Source organism: Lycium ferocissimum, chromosome 5 (genome assembly GCF_029784015.1).
Source record: "Lycium ferocissimum isolate CSIRO_LF1 chromosome 5, AGI_CSIRO_Lferr_CH_V1, whole genome shotgun sequence".
Lineage (NCBI taxonomy): Eukaryota > Viridiplantae > Streptophyta > Magnoliopsida > Solanales > Solanaceae > Lycium > Lycium ferocissimum.
In genome coordinates this window covers 61,517,812-61,539,369 of record NC_081346.1, presented here as the reverse complement: position 1 = coordinate 61,539,369, position 21,558 = coordinate 61,517,812, and the positions used below count along the sequence as shown (strand labels likewise).

Below are 21,558 nucleotides of genomic sequence, written 5' to 3'. Positions count from 1 at the left end.
AGGTTACCAGACCATAGGGATCTCCAAGCTTGCAGCTCAGCTGTTTTGCTAGGCTTGCAAAGTGGTAACCATCAAGAAAAGTACTGGTTCGGTAACACTCAACTTCCATCACTAAGCAACTTCTTGCTCTCCCACCCCCCCCCCCCACCCCCCCTCTTTTTTGTTTTTTTGACGTAAGGTGTTGCATTAAAGGCATCAAGGAGTTTAACCAAAAACCAAAAATATATGGCTGCTAAACAACAGTAACGTCATTTACAAGGGATTGATTGCTCCAACTGAAAAGACTCATCAGACATTTAGAATTTAGGTTACAGTTGGGAGTTGAGATGCCTTTAGTACATATGTGATTCCTCTCTCCAAAGACACCAAAAAATACATGATGTAATCATCTGCCATATCTTAGTGATAGTACTGTCAACTTTCCAAAGGGTCCAACTTACAACTACATCCTTAATGTTCTGCGGGGTTGATCAACTGATTCCAAAGAATTTTTTACCAAAATGGTGTCCTTTCAGGGATAAATCCAACTCAGAATTTCTTCAACCAAAATGGTGAAAACGCACGAGTCGTAGAGCACCTTCAATGTACTATTTTCACATCTAAAAACAGATGGTCAGTTAAATATATTTACACTAAAGGTGCTTTGTGATCCATGAGCCTTTAGTTGATATTTCAAACTTTGGGGAAAGGCTCATCCATCGTAGAGAACCTTTAGAGTAACTTTTAAAAATCCAAAAATCTTAAAAAGCAAAGTTTTCTGCTCCGATGTGACAAGTGAGACAACCTTTCAGACCTAAAGGCTCATACATCCCAAGGAGCCTTCCCTTAGAGAGCCTTCAGCATTATTTCTCATTCCTCTATATCAGAATACATTGTCGTGTACATCATTTAATTCACAATTTTGAATGCTCACTAATCTGAATTTGGAGAAAAAAGGTTAGTGATTTTTTTCATTGTCAATTGCTCTTCCGATTGAGTAAATATTTACTGATAACGAATGTATTTTTGCAAGTCTAAAAATGTCAAATGAACGTCGTGTTAGAGTTGCATTGTATTGGGGAGGTGAAGTTCTTTTGGAAATGCATTTAGTTAATCATCTAGGCAACACATTTTTGAAATCCAATCATCCTTTCTGTTCATTATTGAAGCAACACTATCCAACACCAATTAAGTAATTAAGTTGATTATTCAAATTGTTAAACGAAACCAAACCAATTACGTAAGTTATTCAAATCGTTAAACAAAACCAAACCAATTAAATCGATCTTTTATCGCTTCGGTTTACATTGGATTTTTTGGGTTATTTTGATTTTTTAAAATTAATTCAACTTTTAGTAGTCTACAATATATATATATATATATATATATATATATATATATATATATATATATATATTATCCTTCCATTATTCTATGTTTTGAGACTTGCAAAGTTGAAAAACTAGCAGAAAAAGACAAGAAAATGCCGATGCGTTCGAATTCTTTTATAAGGCAACCGAGTGGGAAAGAAAGGTGGAAATCAATGTCGAAGAGATGAAATGGCGAAAAAGGTGCAAATTGGAATTCTATAAGATGAGGGATAACAAATGGGTATAATGCTTAATCATAATATACTAAAAGTGGAAAGCTCCCATTGTTGATAGTTAGTTTACGAAAATACCCTTTAAAAGTTAGACACCTAAATACCCTTATTTAAAATAATATTATTACAAGTTTCTCGTAGTAAAAATACAACTTCAACGCTGAGTTTTTGTAGATACAAATGAATATTAAAAAGGGGTGCCTTATTAAATGATATCCCAGAGGCTTTTCAACTCCTACTGTGCAAAACTCTACAAATTACCGGATGAATTATATATAAATGAAACATTGATAGAGGGTATGTATTTAATGAATTTCTACTAAATGCTAAATAATTGGAGTCCGCAACTTAAATGACCCAAACATTGGGTCTGTGAACCAAAGTAACGGCGTTAAAAAAAAAAAAATAACCAAGTACCTTTTGCGCACTAAGGGTATGTATTTAATGAATTTCTACTAAATGCTAAATAATTGGAGTCCGCAACTTAAATGACCCAAAAATTGGCTCTGTGAACCAAAGTAACAGTAAAAAAAATTTTTTAAAAAAAAACACCAAAGTACCTTTTACGCACCAGGACTTAACTGTGACGGCCACAATTAAGGCCTTTTACGCACTAAATTAGTGAGCAAAAAGGTCTTAAATATAACGCCCCATCATCTTCCCCCCCCCCCCCCCCTCACCCCCCCTCTTTTAATAAAAAAAAAAAAAACCGCCATTGAAGGGTAAAAAGCCGAGGTCCCACATTCGAAAAACGTTGTTTTCGTGTTTTTTTTAACCCAAAAGTCAATATTCTTGGTATATTCAAGTCAAGGAACAAGTTTCGGAGCTTTGATTAAGGAATAAAGCGGCGCAGAACTCAATTTCAAAAACTCAAAAACAACCTTTAATCTAGGTATTTTACAACGAATTTTTTATTACATTGTTATATATATTATTATCCCAAGCATGATTATTGTGTAATAGTTGCGGATTTCGAAAAAAAAACTTTTACGCAATATTTTCTTGCGCAAATAGGGGCTGTCCAGCCCCTTTTATTATTTATTTATTAATTATTTGTTAATTGTTTGATTAGCTAATTGTTAATTATTTGTCAATGATATATTAATCTTTAATTGTTTGTTTAATTATTTGATAATGAATTATTAATCTTTATATCTTTATTTGTTTAATTTATTTATTTGTTAATTATATGCAAGTAGTAGATATAGAGGGAAAAAGACGAAAAAGGTGGCCTAAGATGATTTGATCAGTTCACACAAAAACTTTCGAATGCGATTTGATCAGTTCACACAAAAACTTTCGAATGCACCTATGCATATAGGTTACAACATGATTATTGATAGTATTAGAAAGGATGATGCATACCTAAATTACATAGCGAAATATATTATTTTAAGAACTTGCAATTTCATTAGGAGAATAGGATGTACGAAGACTTTCTTTCCTAGTTTTAAAAAAATAATTCTAATTTTTGTTCAAAAAGATAAATTATTAAGTAGGGAAATGAAAGGAGGATAAATGGATCGAAGTTGATACAATTGATACACACAGGAATCCCTAATTATTTTTTAATTGCGATAAACAATAGTTGTTATTGTTAATAAATATTGAAGAATCATTATCAGCTTAGTGTGTTTTCAATTTTTTCCTTTTTGTTTCCTTGAGCATGAGTGAATAAAAAGAGTGATTAAAGTGAATTTATATATGATAAGAAAATAATATTTTCCTATGTACATTCTGATCAGTTTGATTCACCAGTGTAAATATTCCTTAATTGCTCTTGGTAAGCAGTTTGAATAAACTATAAACAGACTAAATTTATATATAAACTCAAATTACATTGATACAGTTAATGGTTACATATTTATTAGATAACTAATTTTTTTTTTTTTAATTAGACAACTAAATCTTATGCATATTTGGTAATATGTTAAACTTTTTACTAAATATTACAGTACCTTAGATTACTGTTCAGAGCTATAATTAGTCCTACTTTTTCCTATCCCATGACAACACCTAGTAATATTAAAATTCTATAAGACGGAATGAACAACATAATACAAATAAACACAATAACAAATAAATAAATGTGGTAAAAAATTAATACAACAATTAGAAAAGTAATAAAGTACAAAAAATTAAAACAAAAGCAAATGATTACCTCCTGAACATGCGCTTTCTGATTTGAACGGTTGATTAATCACAAATTTTTGGACAAAATTGATCTCCGCCTTCCAAATATTGAAAGTTTTATTTATTTATTTATTTATTTATGGAGAAGGTTTCTTGAGCGCAATGGGTAAAGGAGAGACCTCAAAAAAGGGGTGGGGAAGAGAGAGATATCATCATTGAAGGTGTCTCGAACACTATGAGCCTTTAGGTCTGAAAGGCTGTCTCACTTGTCACATCGGAGCAGAAAACTTTGTTTTTTAGGATTCTCTAATTTTTAAAATGTACACTGAAGGTTCTCTACGATGAATGAGCCTTTCCCCAAAGTTTGAAACATCAACTGAAGGCTCATGGATCACAAAAGACGTGAAAATAGTACACTGAAGGTGCTCTACGATTCGTGCATTTTCACCATTTTGGTCATATAAATTCTGACAAACCCATTTATTGGATTTGTCCTAAAAGGATACCATTTTGGTCAAAAATTCGATTCCAAAAGCTGAAAGGTACATATGACATAGGTCTGTAGCCACTGTACAACGTAGAAACAGATGATTAATGGACTCTGAGCTGTTCTGCCACATGTAGCATCTACCAACCAACTGAAAATTCCTCCTGCATAGGTTATCCTGGGTCAGGATAGCCACCAGCATATCAAACCATGAAGAGAGGCATAGAATATAGGCTAGTGATTGTAAGGCCCCAATTCTTGACTGGCATCTTTGAGGGCTGTCCAGGTGAAGCATATAACTTTTTGTGGGAAGTTGGGAAGTTTTGTCCTCCATCTCAGTTCCATCGCCCGAGCAACTTCTTCTGCATAGACTCTAACAAGAACACTATCAAAGCAATAGTCAGCAGCTTAAATATTAATAATAATTTGTTGACCGATCAAAAGAAAAAAACATAATCAGCAGCTTGAAAGGGTCAGTTCAATTTTCTACAGTAGAAATAAACTCTAATCATGTTAGTTTTAACTTTTAAGTGAAGTATATTGTCATGAAAGAGGTATGCATAGCACAGGTTGATTATATTCTGCTTTTCTTAAAGCAGCGATATATTTTTAAGATTGTATATCCAAAAATATGCTGAGTACCGCCGCACCAGTATAGACAATTAATTCTCTTGAACAACTATTAGATATTGGCACAATTACTGTGACAGATTCATAATTTTCACCGAGGGAAGTCAAAATATAAAGAAGTAAACATATGAAGAAGCCAAGGGTATTCAACATATAGCATATACAGATTAAAAAAATACCTATCTACACAGTAGAATTTCCAGCGAAGAGGTGTCAATTGACACCCCTTGGACAAGTGTGGCTCCGCCACTAAGCACAAGAAGATCTAAAAACTGAATTTCAGCTAAAATCATAACTTAAACAAAGCACTCCGAGGGAAGAACGCTAGTTCTGTCTCCAACAACACCCAAAATCGCTGTTTTATTCCACACTTATGTGATGTGATTGACGACACACTTCAAAAAGGACCGTAAAATGTGGAGTTATGGAATTATATATACATATTGGACGTGTGTCACAAATAAGAAAAGAAAAGAGCAATTGATGCTGAGTGGGGGAACCGACTTCTGCTATAGCTTATAAATAATGGTTCAACAGTGAAAAAAAAAAAAAGGAAAAAAATAATGGCCTGACAGTGATAGGGCGTTAACAATTTCTTAATGCATTTGCAAGTGAAACATATCAACTTTTGTTCTATTTGAGAGGTTCTCGAAATAAGATGCTACAAATGAGTAAACTTGCAACATTATCCTCTTAATTTCCTTAATCTTTTCCTCAGTTTTTACTATTTTAAAAGCTATTCTTTCCCATCAACTGTCCATTGTCCAAACAAAAAGCCAAAGGTTTATGTTCCTGTTCTTTTCAGTGAAGTCCTTGTTTCTACTCCTTCATGATTCGACAGAAAAGGTTACTTGAAATGCTTCCTCCATAAAAGAGAAGTTTCAGTCTTGGTGTTGTGCATCAAACACTTTGTAATCGCCAAGTACAGCAACCTTTAGATGATGTGAAGGCTTAACAGATTGGAAAGATTGTTCACAAATAAACAAAGAAAAGCACTTTGCCCTCTTGAGCATTGATTGCAAACAGATAAAGAACGTACGAGCTTCTCCTAAACAAAGAAAGGTATTCCTAAACCAGCAATTCCCTTTTTTTTTTTTTTTTGATACCATGATGTCCAAGGCACCTTGCGCACACCTCGACTAATTCCACGGAATCACCTAGTGTTTTGTCTCTACTGAGATTTGAACCTCTTCACTCTTCAGTCTTTCTTCGCCTTTTCTCTTCATTATTTTCCTTTTTTGTTTGGAGAGGAGGGTGGGGGAGGAAGGAAACATTGTACTACTTGGCCCATCCAGTAGTCCTAGGGATTTCAATCTTTTGAGATTTTAAGCCTAATTTCTGAATTTCACAATTATAGCAGCACTTGTTTCTTTTTCAAGTGAGCTCGGACTCAACGTCTAATAAATTTTCAATGTTTACTTATAGCTTCTTTAAACTGGAAAATATGATTACTGTGGAGTTGTTTCTGATGTTCCTTAAGCCATCACTTTGCTTGCCTTCTAGACTAGTAACACAACCACATAAACCCAGGAAGTTGCCTCCAGCACTTATATTACAGCAAATGACAAGAAAAAAGTGTTAAACGTGCTTTTCAGTTTATTACTTGGAGAGAGACCAGGAAAGAAAATAGAAAAATCCACCTGGTGGAGAGACAAGTACCAATAAAAGGAATAGGGAATACTTCTAATTTCATATAAAAGCGACATGTAAACTAAAAGAGTTACTTTGTGTTGAAATGACTCATCATCACTAGCAGCTGAAAAAAAGAATACAATGCTTACAAATCTCCTATGCATCTTGTTTTCTAAGGAATAGGGTATAAATCATGTCAAAGTGGAAGTACGCATGAAACTAAGGTAAAAAGTTACAAGCTCATGTGTACACAATGTAGCTAACCAAATGATACGGCAATTTAGAAACCAAAGACAAGAATACATATAGCATCAAGTGCAACAGTAGGCTTACCTCTGATACAACTATCCGAACACCCTTGGATTCCATTTTTTATTGATAAGGGATGCCCAAATTCACCAATAAACCAAATTCATTCCATTACATGGTAGCATAACACCTTTCCAAATTGTTCTTGATCGATCAACATAGTGTCCAAAAGGGATCAACAAGAATCCAATTTCAGGTAATTGTCATGATCATATTAACTTTTTGCACGTTGTTCCTTGATTGATCAACTTGACCTCCAAAAGAAATCACCAAAATACACAATTCATTTCATTGATGATCATTGCAAGCTGTAGTTGGACAGCTCAAAAAGATATAACAACAACAACTATAGTCAATCTCAAAGTAGATCAGGTTAGATTCTAACTTTACTCTGACTGTCAACCTACTACAACCCATAGAGACGACAACAATTATGCTCAATGTCATAATAGCTCAAGTTGGCTTCTAATTTTACTATAATCATCAGCTTATTGCAACCCTCTCCTCTGTTCGGACATGAAACAGGCCATGTGAGCTCATATATACCAACACAAAAATAGTAGTTAACAGGGTCCTGAGCATCTGAAAGCTCTCTTAACACAAGTCGAACCTTAAAACTGATAGGCCTTCCGAGTCAATCGATTCACGGGTACAGTTCTTCATGAAGCCTTTCCCATAAAAGTACCTACAAAACACGGTTACGCCAACGAAACTGATTATTATTGCCGATATAGTGTCCCAAACCACCACTGCATTGACTCAAAATCCGTAGAGATGCAAAGCTCACAGCTCGGCACGTTCACAAATTCAAAAACAGCACCAAAAAACTGCGGACTTTGCCACACCTCAATCCCCTCAGCATCATCTCTAGTAACAAAAAGCCTATCTCCAGCTCCCTCAATCTTCTTTATGTTCCTTTGATTGATCAACTTGACATCCAAAAGAAATCACCAAATACAGAATTCATTTCATTGATGATCATTGCAAGCTGTAGTTGGACAGCTAAAAAGATACAATAACAACAACTATGCTCAATCTCAAACTAGTCCGGGTTGGATTCTAACTTTACTCTGACCGCCAACTTACTGCAACCCGATAGCTCAAAAAGATATAACAACCATACTTTATTTGGAACCGATCAACCATATTTTCTGTGGAACCGATCTTTCATGTTATGTTATATTATATGTTCACAGCTCCACAGGATCACAAATTTAAAACAGCACCAGAAAACTGAGAACTTTGCCACACCTCAATCCCCTCAACATCTTCTCTAGTAACAAACAACCTATCTCCAGCTCCCTCAATCTTCTTTATAATCCCTCTTTCTTTATCCTCCACTTTATCCATATAATTCCTTCTATACAACCCTTCATGCAACACCCTTTCCCTCTCCTCAACATCACCACTTTCCTTTTCCACCATTCTCGACCACACTTCTAACTCTCCACCTCTTCCCACAAACACCTGTTTTCTATAACAGTGAATATTCAAACTACTACTCCCACCACCTGCATGCCTCATACACGGATTCTTCTCTTCCAAATAAACCCACGGATCATCGCTCAATTTACGCACATCCGCCACTGCCAAATCACCCGATTTCGAACAAATCTTGAACATTGTCATATCCTCAAGGTCAAAGTCAACATCAGCAAACGAATCCCCAAACCTACTGCTCCTACCCGACCCAGGCTCATTCGCCTCCCAAACAACATCCCCGGACCGGGGGTCCCACAACCTGACATAACCCGAATACCCAAACGCCCCTGCAGTAACAGAAACACCCGCCACAACATTAATTTCAGACAAAAAAGTCAACTTTCCTACAACAGTTGACTTTGCTGAATTCCCAGATTGTCTCCCCAACTCATGAACAGCTCTCAACGTCGACTTATCGATACAAAGAACAACATTTTCTCTATGTTGACACTCGAAAGAAGCAAAACAAGAACCCGGCGAGTCAACGATAGCGTTGACTTTCGCCTTATAGATCCTCGGGTCAGACGGGTCGGTCCATTCGACAGACCCGACCCGTCTCCCATTAGCCAAGTTATAAAAATGGAGCCCCGACTCAAATTCCGACCCGACACCACACAATTCGGGCCCAACCTTCTTAATCTCACTAATATAATCAAGATGAGTCCGTACAGTCTCACTATGTGCTAAGCTCCAATCATAAACCGACACCTGTCCACCATGAGCCACCCAAACAGACCCATCATTATCAACGGCGTTAAAGTCCGTTACAACACCGTCAGACGAAGGACGAATAGTTGTGAAAAGTGAAGCGTCGATGCCGTTGAGATGACAGGTGGCGAGTGAAGATCTGAGATTTGATTCGATACCGTAGTAAAGAGCTTCGTCTATGAGTTCTTGATTTGTGAACCGGGTTTTGGAAGTTGATGGGAGACGGTTAGACCGGAGGAGTGATAAGAGTGCTGAGAATATTTCTGGGTCACGGTCTATGAAAACCGGGTTGTTGGTGGACCGGTTTGATAAAGCGGATAAGAGGGAATCAGGCCCACCGGAGCGGAGTGTGGATACTGTTGTTTCGAAGAGTTTGCCGCCTACGTTGAGTTTTACGCGATCGCCGGATTGAATGGTGGTACGTTGTGCATCGTTGGTTGTACTGTTCTCCATTGATCTGAGATTTTTGGAGAATTAGAGATGCTATGAGGAAAGGTTTATCTGATCGGTTGACCGAGTCACGTTTGATCATTTTTGGATGTAACATAAATAAGGGTAAATAGCATTTTTTTTTGGGGAAAATAACACTCTATGGCATTTTGGGTAAAGTATTTACCCGAAATGGCCATAGTTTTTTTTCTTACATTTTTAAGCCTTCATCCCATTTTTAAAAAAAAGTTATTAGAGATATACCCTTTCCCCATATCAAACTAAAGATGTTATTTTTTTCCAAATCTCTTTCTAATGTTGGTGTTTTTTAAGGATAAAGTGTATATAAAACACATACACTATTATTTTAACACCATATAACACTGTATAACTTTTGCATACTTATTTGTAGAAGTGTGTATAAACGCCTCTTATACGTTATTATACATTTTTTTATACGAGTTTATATTGTCTGATAGGTGTATCGAAGTTGTATATTGTTGTATAAAGTTGTACGTTATTTATAATGTTTTGTATATCTGATTGCGGCCATAATTTGTTGGGTCATAGGTTTGTAATTTAAAAATATGGCTAACCCAAATGTACATTACTGAAATTTCCCCCTTTTTTTTTTGTTCCCTAGTTAATGTTAAATTTTCATTTTAGTCCCTATGGTATCTAACTAAGTAAATTAAGCCTTTAATTGATTCAATTGTGCACTTTTCATCCTTTTAAAGGGTTTTTCGGAAGCAGCCTCTCTCTATCTCCACGAGACAAGGGTAAAGTCGGTGTACACTCTACCCTCCCCAGACTCCACTTATGAGATTATACTACATGTATCGTTGTTATTGTTTGTTGCACTTTTGAACCTTTTTCGCGTGAATATTCAGAGATTTACTACAATTATTAACCACTAGTGTACATGTTCGTGCTTCGCGCAGTTTGAAAAAGTTAAAATGCAATTAAATCATAAATCATAAGAGAAAATTAATCTTTCTAAATCGAAAATCTGTTCATGATCGGAGATTGTACGTTGTGCAGCGTTGGTAGTACCGTCCTCCGTGATTAAGAGATTGGAAAAGGTTGAACTGATTAGTTGACCGAGTCTCATTGAGCTACTGCGCTGTGCGGTTTTATCTTTTGATTATATTTTGGATGAAAAATAAATACAGGGTTAATAGCATTCTTTGTCCCCCCAGTTAATGCTAAATTTCAATTTTAGTCCTTACATTTTATTTTCAATTAATTAAAATGAGCACTTTCAGATATTGTAAGGACTATAATCAGAATTTATCAATAAGTTTGGGGACTAAATGTGCTATTAACCCCATAAATAAATAAATGTGACTGCTGTTTAACTTTTGTTTTATGAGGTGGACATTACTTTAAAGGGCAACTGAGACAAAAACATAGGAAAAGGAAAACTGGGTTCGTAATACAGTCTTCATAATACAGGTTTAAACTGTTAGTTGACCGAATCACCGAGCTGCTTTTGTGCTGTTTGATTATTTTGTATGAAAAAATAAATGGGTTAATGGAGTAACATTTTTGGTCCCTTATTTATTGATGAGTTTCAATTATGATCCTGGAGATATTTAAATAGGCATATTTTACTTTTAATTAATTGAAATGTGCAATTTTGATGTTTCTGCTTGTGAATATTTACAATATATACCAAAATTATTAGTCATTTAAAAAGGTCTTTCGGAAACAGCCTCTCTACCTCCACGAGGTAAAGATAAAATCTATGTATACTCTACCCTCCCCAGACACCCCGTATGAAATTATACTGGGTATGTTGTTGTTGTTGTTTGTTGCACTTTTGATCCTTTTGCGCGTGAATATTCAGAAATTTACAATAGTTATTAACAAGTAGTGTACATGTTCGCAAACAATGCATCTTTTCAAGAGAAAATTACGGACATGCACTGTTGGTAGGCTATTTTCGATAGACTATGTGTCCCAGACTCCTAGTCTATTCGAATTTTTTTTTTTTTTTTAAAACAAAAAAATTGTAGTTAATCGACGGACACGATAAATTTTGTGCAAAATGATTTTTTGGTAGTCTTCAGTTGTATTTACACGGAATGATTGCATGAATTTAATTTTTGACAAAATCGATGTAGTCCGTCGGTCTCTTCGCGCGATTAGAAAAAGTTAAAATGCAATTAAATAATAAATCGTAAGAGAAATATAATATTTTTAAATCGAAAATAATTCTACAATTTCTTAATGATTCTTTAAAAAACTAACGTTGTGCTTTAAGCGATTGGAGATGTTACGTTGTGCAGCGTTGGTAGTACTGTCCTCCATGATTGAGAGATTGGAAAAGGTTGAATTGATAAGTTAACCTAGTCTCACAATGTCGTGTTGTTTTATCTTTTGATGATTATTTTGGATGGAAATAAATAAAGTGGTTAATATCACTTTTAGTCCCACAGTTATTGGTAAATTTTAATTTTAGTCCTTATGATATTTAATTAAGCAAATTAAACATTCAATTAATTGAAATGAGCACTTTCTACACCACCACATCCCTCCCCGCACCCCACCGCTCCACCCCCCTCCCCCCCCAAAAAAAAATTAATTTTTCTTCTACCACTCCCCGCAACCCATGCACCACCCACCCCGCACCCCGTCCCGCACCCCTCCCTCTCATATCAAAAACAAAATTAATTAATTTTTCTTTTGGGTTTTCTACACCACCACATCCCTCCACCCCCCCCACCGCCCCGCCCCCCACCCCAATTTTTTTTAATTATAATTTTTCTTGTTGGTTTTCTACACCACCACGTCCCTCCCCTCTCTCAAATACCTTTTTTCTTTTTTCTTAAAAAAAGTTTTAAAAGTTTCACCACCCCCTCCAAAAAAATTAATTTTTTAAAAAAGTTTTCTTTTTGATTCCCTACACCCACCCCCTCCCGGATTTTCTACTTTATAAAAAAAAGGGAAAAGGGCCAAAAATATCCCTCTACTTTGGAAAAAGGGCTAAAAATATCCTCCAAACTTATTTGGGGTCAAAAATACCCCTCCCGTTCTTAAAGTTTTCAAATATACCCCTGCCTTGACGGAAATTATCCGACAAAATAACCCGAAATTATTTTTTAAACCTTGCTCCATTATTTAAACCCGACCCAACTAAATAATAACTCATAAGATTCCCTTATTCCCCCAATACATACTTATGAAGTTTGAGGGAATTGGAGAATAAGGGGATCTTATTGGTTATTATTTATTTGGGTTGGGTTTAAATGATAGAGCGGGTTTAAAAAATGATTTCGGGTTATTTTGACGGATAATTTCCACAAGGCAAAATATATTTGAAAACTTTAAGGCTGGGGTATTTTGACTTAAAATAAGTTCGAAGGATATTTTTAGCCTTTTTTCTAAAGTAGAGGGGTATTTTTGACCCTTTTCCCTAAAAAAAATTATACAAATTGAAAGTTTGTGTGGTTAAAAATTAAAATTATTGGAGGGGGTGGGTGGTGTAAAAATCCAAAAGAGGTAACTTTTAAAACTTTTTTTAAGAATTTTTTTTGGGGGGGGGGGGGGGGGGAGGGATGTGGTGGTGTAGAAAACCCAGAAAAGAAAATTAAAAACTTCAAAAAATTTGGGGGGGAGGGGAGGGGGTGGGTGTGATATGGGTCGCGCGGGGTGGGGGAGCGGGATGTGATGGTGTAGAAAATCCAAAAAAAAAATTCGGGGGGGGGGGGGGGTTGGGCGTGGGGGTTGGTGTGGTATGGGGTGGTGGGGTTGGGGTGGAGTTGGTGCGGCTTGGGTGGGTAATTTTCTGAAAATGTTTTCTACCAACTAAACGAACATGAGAAAATAAGTAAGAAATTTACTTATTTTCCACTACCCAAATGAACATGAGAAAACAAGTAGAAATTCACTTATTTTCCAAGAACACATTTTCCTCCATACCGAACACACCCTAAGTGTCTTACTTTTCTTTTTGGTCTATCTCACAAAAAAGTGTCTCTTTCTATATTTAGTAAGTTTTCCAATTTTGATATTCTACACAGCAAGTTTAAGATCACAAGATTTTAAATCACAAGATTTAAAAAATTACACATATCATTAAATTAAGATCACAAGATTCAAAAGTCTCCATTTGTTTCATAAATTCCGTGTCTATTCAAATTAAAACACTTAAATTGGGACGGAGGAGTGAAATTATTAATCATTTCACCACTTAATTACCCGTGTTTTATGTTAAGCTTGTATTATTACTCCATATTTGACGTAATCTATTTTTAAAAATAGTTCAAATATAACATGCTTCCTACATAAAGGGATCAAAAATACACATTTCAAGTAACTAAAGGTTAAATATATTTGTCAGATATTGCAAGGACTAAAATTAAAATTTATTAATAATTAGAGGACTAATAGTGCTAGTACCCCATATATAAATAAATCTGGTTGTTGTTTAATTTTGTTTTATTAGGTGGAAATTACTTCAAAGGCCTATTGAGGCAAAATGAAAAAGGAAACTTGGGTTCATAATATTCTTTATTGATGAATTACAAAATATTCTGCAAATGCAAATGCTCAAATGCATAGATGTTTGTTTCAATCAAAAGCCACCATTATGTTTTATTCTGATAATTCAGAGACTGAAATCAGCACTTTGGACTGTGCAAAACGTATATGAAGATATCAGATAGCTTCAAGACATCTTCGATGTAGTTCACTTTGCTTTTATTAGAAGGAATAAAAATAGGTGTAGTCATCATCTAGCTAGTTTTTCGAAGACTTTAATCGATACAATTTCTTGATTTCTACATGGCTTGTACATAAAACTCATGACTCTTTTACTTTGTTATCAAATGAATGAGTAGGTCAGCTTTTGATTAAGAAAAAAGGTCGGGATTGAGGCAACACACTTATCAAAATGCAAAAAGTAAAGATTAGGAGAAGTTGGACACAGTGTTTTACTTTTCAGACATATACCGTACTCCCTCCATCCTAATTTATGTGATTTGTCTGACCTTGCATAAAGTTTGAAGGCTTTTGAAATATGTGATCTAAACAAATCTTGAACATCTGTATGGCTATAAATAATTTCATTAAGGGTAAATGGAGAATTTAAAAGTTAAGTTGTTTTTAATTATAAAAATACGGCATTTTTCTTGGGACAAACTAAAAAAAAAAAAGGTATTATAAATTGGGAGAGGAAGAGTATGAGTTAGACCTATTAGGTCTAATTATTCTTTTAAGCTTACAAAAGCTCCAAAAAAGAGAGGAATAGGAGCCTGTTTGGATGGGCTTAAAAAAGCTTATAAGCAAAAAAAAAAAAAAAAAAAAAAAAACAGGGGTAGCTCAACTTATTTTTTTGGCTTATAAGCTGCTTTAGATAAGCTAAGCCAAACGGGTTCAATTATTTTTTGGGCTTATTTTAAGTACAAAATGGCTTTAAGCTGGCCAGCCAAACATTCATAAAAGTTGAAAACAACTTATAAGCCAATCCAAACGGGCTCTACGTATGTTTAGTAATGAGAATGTAAGAAGAATTATTTTCTTGAACACTTACAGAATATACAAAAGTATAGAATCAATTACTATCATACAAATCATCAATATTCAGTTTTCTCCCAACTTGTTTAATTCTGAAACTTGGAAACGAAGCTCTAGGAGTGATCAGTGTTAGGTTCTTCAGTTCAGTTCTTCAAAATTTTAATCAGATACTTCGATTTTCGGTTCTTCACTTATATATACCGAACCAAAATTAGTTCGGTTCAATTTTTCTCGTTCTGTTTGGTTCTTCGATATGAGCCTAAAATTGTATAGGGTAAAAATCAACACGACACATGGCAGTTTTAGGCATTGATGCGTGGCAAGTAAGATTAGTTGCGGATTTGGATTAGGGTGAAGACCCGGAGATGGTTAACCGCACATGACCGGCATAAGTAAACCTGTCAAATTGCTAAGGACAAAGAGAAGCAGTTATTTATAGGGAAAAGGGTCAAAAATACCCCTCTACTTTGGAAAAAGGGCAAAAATATCATCCGAACTATTTTGGGTCAAAAATACCCCTCTCATCCTTAAAGTTTTTCAAATATGCTCGCCTTGACGGAAATTATCCCCCCGATCCTAATCCGAAATTATTTTTAAACCATTCATCATTTAAACCCGACTCAACTAAATAATAACCCATAAGATCCCCTTATACCCCCAATATGTAAGTTTGAAGTTTGAGGGAATAAGGGGATCTTATGGGTTATTATTTAGTTAGGTCGGGTTTAAATGATGGAGCGGGTTTAAAAAATAATTTCGGATTATTTTGAGGATAATTTTGGCCAAGGCAGGTATATTTGAAAACTTTAGAGGATGGGAGGGGGTATTTTTGACCCAAAATAAGTTCGGAGGATATTTTTACCCCTTTTTTCCAAAGAGAGTGGGTATTTTTGACCCTTTACCCTTATTTATATCAGCTATTACGTATCCCGTCCGAATATGCAGCCAAATTTTACTCCTTTTCTATTAAAGGCCATTTATTATTCATTTAATGTACATTAAGAGTGAATGATTCTCAGCCCTTGACCCCTGAATTCGCCCCTATAAAAGGGACCCAATCTCAATGTTGAAAGGGCATCCAATCTACTTAACAATTTACCCCTTACTCATTTAGCAAAATATTAGCAATCTCATTTGTTTTACCATCGGTTACTCACTGTTCTTCAAGGCGTGAACTCGTCCCGAAGACACCCATTGAGAGATTCCTCCAAGCTCAGGCTATCCAAGCTAATTTAGCTTTATTATTGATTTCTAGTTACTTGATTTTTCCTTATCGTTACTTTGTCATTTTCATTATTTTTGTTAATTACACAAATCAATCCACGTATCCTTTAAACCACTAACCAATTCAACTATTACTTTTTAGGGTAAACAAAAATATTTCCTCAGCAACTAACTCCTAACTCCTAAAAAAATATTTCCTCAGCAACTAACTCCTAACTCCTAAATGCAGCAGCTAACACCTAAGGCAAAACTCTAAAATGCAGCAGATTAAGGCATTAAGCAAAGCCAGCAAATACCTAACTCCTAACTTTGTATGCATAATGCAATGTTGCCTGGTCTGCTAAGTCTAGTCAATTTGTGGACTCTGTTGACATTTTCCTGCCATGAGCTGGTTTAGAAACATCTCTCATTTCTTATTCACTATAATATATGTGTTGTCTTGCGTATAAATTTCTGATATGTTCATCGCCCTATTATTTTACATCTCTTTCCCTGGATATCTCGGAAATGATGTCCAATTATGTCAACTTCAACCACGTGAGCTTGCATATGTTAAGTCTCGATACTCATAAAATGTGATATTAATTTAAGTAAAACTTTGTGCTAATGAAAGGTTGATGGAGGGTGAACATATTGGTTCTTTCAACCTTGTAAACCCGGGAGAGTCCACCATGTTAGAGCTTGCCGAGGTAAGTCGTATTTATTGATGCATAATGAATTAGTTTTGGTGCTTTTGTTAGAATTGTTTATTAAATGTGGACTTAACATTAACTTATTATTACATTTTAGCAAAACGGGTTGAATGTTAATAGTTGGTGGATAAGACAGGCTATTTATTTATGTGGATTCTATGATGGGCTTGAGTCATTTCATGTAATAGTTGTGGGCCGGTAATAATGTAGGCTTGTTGGAGACCGGTGAGCCTGTAATGAAGAGGTCACTAGGTTTCACTCAAACGCGCGCTTTCACTCAGAATAATAAAGATATTTGGTGAGCATGTAATGGAGAGGTCACTAGGTTTCACTCAAACGTACGCTTTCACTCAGAGTAATAAAGATATTCACTATAATATTTCCTCATAAGTTATCCCAATACATAAATTCTATTCGAAGTTCCTTTAACCTTATTATCCAAAAAGTAAATCAAAAGAAAATTATATGTTATTTGAAGTAATGCATAAAGATTTTGTCAGATTCCCATCTTTTATACCTTTGTCTTATTTATATATTTTTATGGTTGTCTTATACATAACTAAGAGTGTCCAATGGGCGAGGAGAAAATGGATAAGCTTAGACTCTCGAGGGAAAAAAAAAAATTAAAAATTTAAAAATAAAAATTGAAAAAATAATTAAAAAAAGAGTTAATCATGTTTTGTAGCTTTTACACTTCTGAACCGAGGGCAATTGATGGGTCATTTTGGGCTGATGCTTTTTGATGGATCAATTTGAGCTAGCCTAAGAGCCTGTTTGGATGGGCTTAGAAAAAGCAGCTTATAAGCCGTTTTCAGCTTATAAGCCAAAAAAAAAAAAAAAAAAGTTGGTATAGCCTAACTTATTTTTTTCAACTTATAAGCTGCTTTAGATAAGCTAAGCCAAACGGGCTCAATTATTTTTTTAAGTTTATTTTAAGCACAAAATGGCTTTAAGTGAGGTCACCAAACACTAAAAAAAAAATTTTTATAAGCTCAAAATTTCGAAGCAACTTATAAGCCAATCCAAACGGGCTCTAAATCAGTCTATCTTCAAAATCACTCTAGCTCAAATTCATTAAAGCTTAGGCAGGTTGAGCGAGTCAAATGCGTTTGGGCTAATTTTGTCACCCCTACTCCTGAGACATCAAACGATCACAGACCTGCTCTTCATGAAACTGTGGTTTCCTTTGCCACCTTATCGACACGTGGGAGACAAATGTTATTTTCAAAAATAATTTACTGCAGTATGTGGTAAATTTAAATTTATGCATCAATTCAAATCAAAATTGATAGCCATTCATTAACCGATCAGTCTAATTAATTAGGTTGATTGGAAAGACAAGGCAAAACGTGCAAAATTTCTCAACAGGTGTTTAGTCAAATTATTGCAGCAAGGCTCGATCAAATGAGTCATTTTAAATGACCAAATGCACCAGATTTATTAAGCAACAACTAGGCAGCACCAGCATTAACTGAAATGTCGAAATATCGAGATTTTAAAATAGAGTACCCAATTGAATACTGAAGTTCTTTTTAAAATTATCGTCATCAGACTGAAAAATCAAAATCGAAGAACCAAATTGTATACATGTCAAGAGATAGCTCGACACGTGATAGGATGGTAATGGAGCACGTGGCAATTGAAGGTGGAACGTTGCTATTCATTTCATTTAATTAGAATGAGAAACCCCGGATACATCCGGAGCAAGCCCACCGAGGCAATTGTACCGGATCATTAATGGAAGAATAATGTTGTGTGTAGGTTCAGATTCGAAGCAAACATTACGATTCAGAATTAAAGCGGCATTTATTACCCATTATTATTCATTATTACAATTTAATCACAGCTTAAGAGTTGATATATCTGTACTATAAAAGGAGCCTAACAACCCTTGAAAAGCATCATCGAATAACACTTACTAATATCAATTATTTACACTATATAGCTCAGCCTTAGCAATTTGTTTACTTAGACATTCTTTTTTGCACCGAAATACTTTGCAAGGCCAGAGCTCATTATTGTTCAACCGGAGGGATTCCCATTAGAGAATTCATTCTAAGGATCAAAGAAGCCAAATCTTAATTATTTCATTACTGCTTCTTTATTTCATATTGATTTTATTCAATTGGTTTCTATAATTGTCATAGGCTATTTATTCACTATTTATAACAAAGCAAACCACATATCCTTTAAACCACAAACAAATTCAATTGTTCTCTCTTTTTAGGGTAAACAGTTTGGCGCCCACTGTGGGGCTAAAGATAATAATGATATTGTTTTGTTGCTCTAATTATTCTACTTATCACTTTTAAATCTCTATCACCAGGTAAATCTTGAAAAATGACAAACACTGAAAACCAAGTTGATGGAGTGTTGAATAACTCGGATGCTCATGAGAGAAATCCAGCAGCTGGAGAGGATAGGGCGAGTAACCAACAGGCCCCCATTTCACCCCGAGGGTCCAAGCACACTGGAGATGATTTGATCCCTAATGACGATCATGAAGAAGAAATGGTTGCGAAGGCAGACCCAGTGATAGCACAAATACTGGGCCTGCTGGAAAAAGCAGCAGAAGGCTATTGTGGACTTGCAAGCAGGGAGAAATAATGCTGGAGTTAATCCACCCAATGCAGAGGCAGAACACGGAGAAGGCAGTAGTGATGTCGTAGCAATGGCGCGGCACCTGAGGTTATGCAGTACCTGGAGGCTCTTTCTAGTCGGTTGGAGAAAAAAGAGAAAGAATTAAATAGCCGGTTGGATCGGAATGAACAAGAATTTAAGGCGTAAAGAATTAAATAGCCGGTTGGATCGGAATGAAAAAGAATTTAAGGCGTTCAATTCTCGAATAGATCAGATTCCAGGAGCCCCAACAGTACTGAAGGGACCGGACTCAAAAATATATGTGCAGTTTCCATACCCGCTGAGCGCAGCGCCTAAATTAATCCCAAAGAGGTTCAAAATGTCGGATTTGCCCCAATATGATGGGACCACGGATCCTCAAGAGCATGTGATACCTCGTACACATGTGCCACTAAAGGAAATGATATGCAATCGGATGAAATTGAATCCATTTTGCTCAAGAAATTTGGCGAAACATTGTCCAAAGGAGCAATGAGTCGGTACTCATTGCTTCCAGAGCATTTGATCCATTATTTCGAAATGCTTGCGGATGCCTTTATCAAAGCACATGCTGGAGCAAAGAAGGTGTCAGCAAGGAAAGCAGATATATTTAATATTTCCCAAGGCAATGACGAGTTGCTCCTTGAATTCGTTATAAGATTCCAAAAGGAATGGATGCTGCTACCGGTTGTTCCCGATGAATGGGCAGCGGAGGCATTTTTCAAAGGATTGAATCCTAAAAGTTCTAGTGCCTCGTTAAAATTAAAAAGAAAACCTATTGAAATTCCCTGCTATAACATGGGTAGAAGTTCATAAAAGGTACGAGTCAAAAATCCAAGTGGAAGATGACCAATGAGGATTGTCGACTGGATCAACTGGTTGGAGTCGGAACTATGACCGACCAAGAAAGAATGTTGATTATGATTCCAGATTTGGAAAAGATAGATATCAGCCGTATGGTCAGCAGGAAAGGCCTCGCTCGAGCCAGAACAGAGTCAGAACAATCAGTATGAAAGACCAGTTTCTGATAGGAAGGGTGACTCAGGTCAAAATAGATGAGGACTACAGCCTAAGACAATAACAATTGATTTTGTTACAAGTAGAACAGAAAATCCATGGTTGTCGGAGTATAACTTTAATATTGATTTGGTGGAATTCGTTGTCGCGATAAATAAGATCGATGGTGTGAAACGGCCCAGACCAATGAGATCAGATCTAGGCCAGAGAGACATGAGCTTGTTTTATGATTATCATGGAACTCATTGACATCGAACGGTTGAATGTCGACACCTCAGGGATAAGGTAGCACGATTGTTGAAGGACGGTCACTTAAGAGAGTTCATGAGTGGCAGGGCCAAAGACAACTACGGAAAGAATAAGGACTTAGTCGAGCAAGAGCTTCAGACTGAATCACGTCATGTTTTAAACATGATAATTAAAGATCCCAAGCAAACTGAATAAGTTCCAGAATGGGAGCAAATTATTCTTTTGATCAGCAGCCGATTTTTAAAAAGAAGGTACACCTGGGCACCAAGTTAGCCCTAGAGCTCAGGTTTGATTTTCTTAAATTTCTTAAAGATAATATCGATTGTTGTGCTTGGTCCCATTTAGGAAAAACAGGGATTTCGTCGGAAGAAATATCTCCGGTTGATGAGGCGGCAGGTGTTCTCAGATGAAAAACTCTGCTACTTAAGCGGAAGGAGGTGTTATCAATGGGGAACAAAATTATAAAGGAAATTTCACCTCATCCCAATGATTTGGTGATTTCTGCTTTGATTAATAATTGTGTAGTTTCCGGAGTGGCAGTTGTTCCTAGAAGTGCGGTGAACATTATTCAAGAGGGAGTCATAGAATAGTTGGCAGCAATGGGTGAAATTGAATTATCTAAGAATGGAACCATTGACTTAGTTAAACCTGGAGTTGTAGAATTGTTGGTAATAAACGGAGGCAGAGAAATGAGTACAAAATTTTGAGTAGTAGATGGATTCATAGATTTTAAGGTTGTATTGGGAAAATCTTAGATTCAAATGCCGTAACCTCAGTTTTGCTCAAGCGATTGGAATAAGAGAGAAATAGATTGAGATAAGCGAAGGGCTGTTTAGTTGGACAAG

The 21,558-nt window shown here is 35.7% G+C and overlaps 1 protein-coding gene across 2 annotated transcripts; it reads right to left on the bottom strand.

Annotated features, from left to right (window-relative positions):
- Nucleotides 1-4,185: 4,185 nt before the first annotated feature.
- Nucleotides 4,186-9,506, bottom strand: LOC132057001 (protein ENDOPLASMIC RETICULUM-ARRESTED PEN3). 2 transcript variants are annotated; one of them, XM_059449427.1, is made up of 2 exons: nucleotides 6,798-9,506; nucleotides 4,186-4,587 (listed from the first exon to the last, which is right to left on the bottom strand). In XM_059449427.1, exon 1 carries the CDS (start codon nucleotides 9,414-9,416, stop codon nucleotides 7,980-7,982), a length of 1,437 nt encoding a protein of 478 aa, XP_059305410.1. In that variant the 5' UTR covers nucleotides 9,417-9,506; the 3' UTR covers nucleotides 4,186-4,587; nucleotides 6,798-7,979. The 2 variants fall into 2 exon arrangements, with proteins under 2 accessions (XP_059305410.1, XP_059305411.1); XM_059449428.1 differs by having other exon boundaries at nucleotides 4,186-4,575.
- Nucleotides 9,507-21,558: the final 12,052 nt, after the last annotated feature.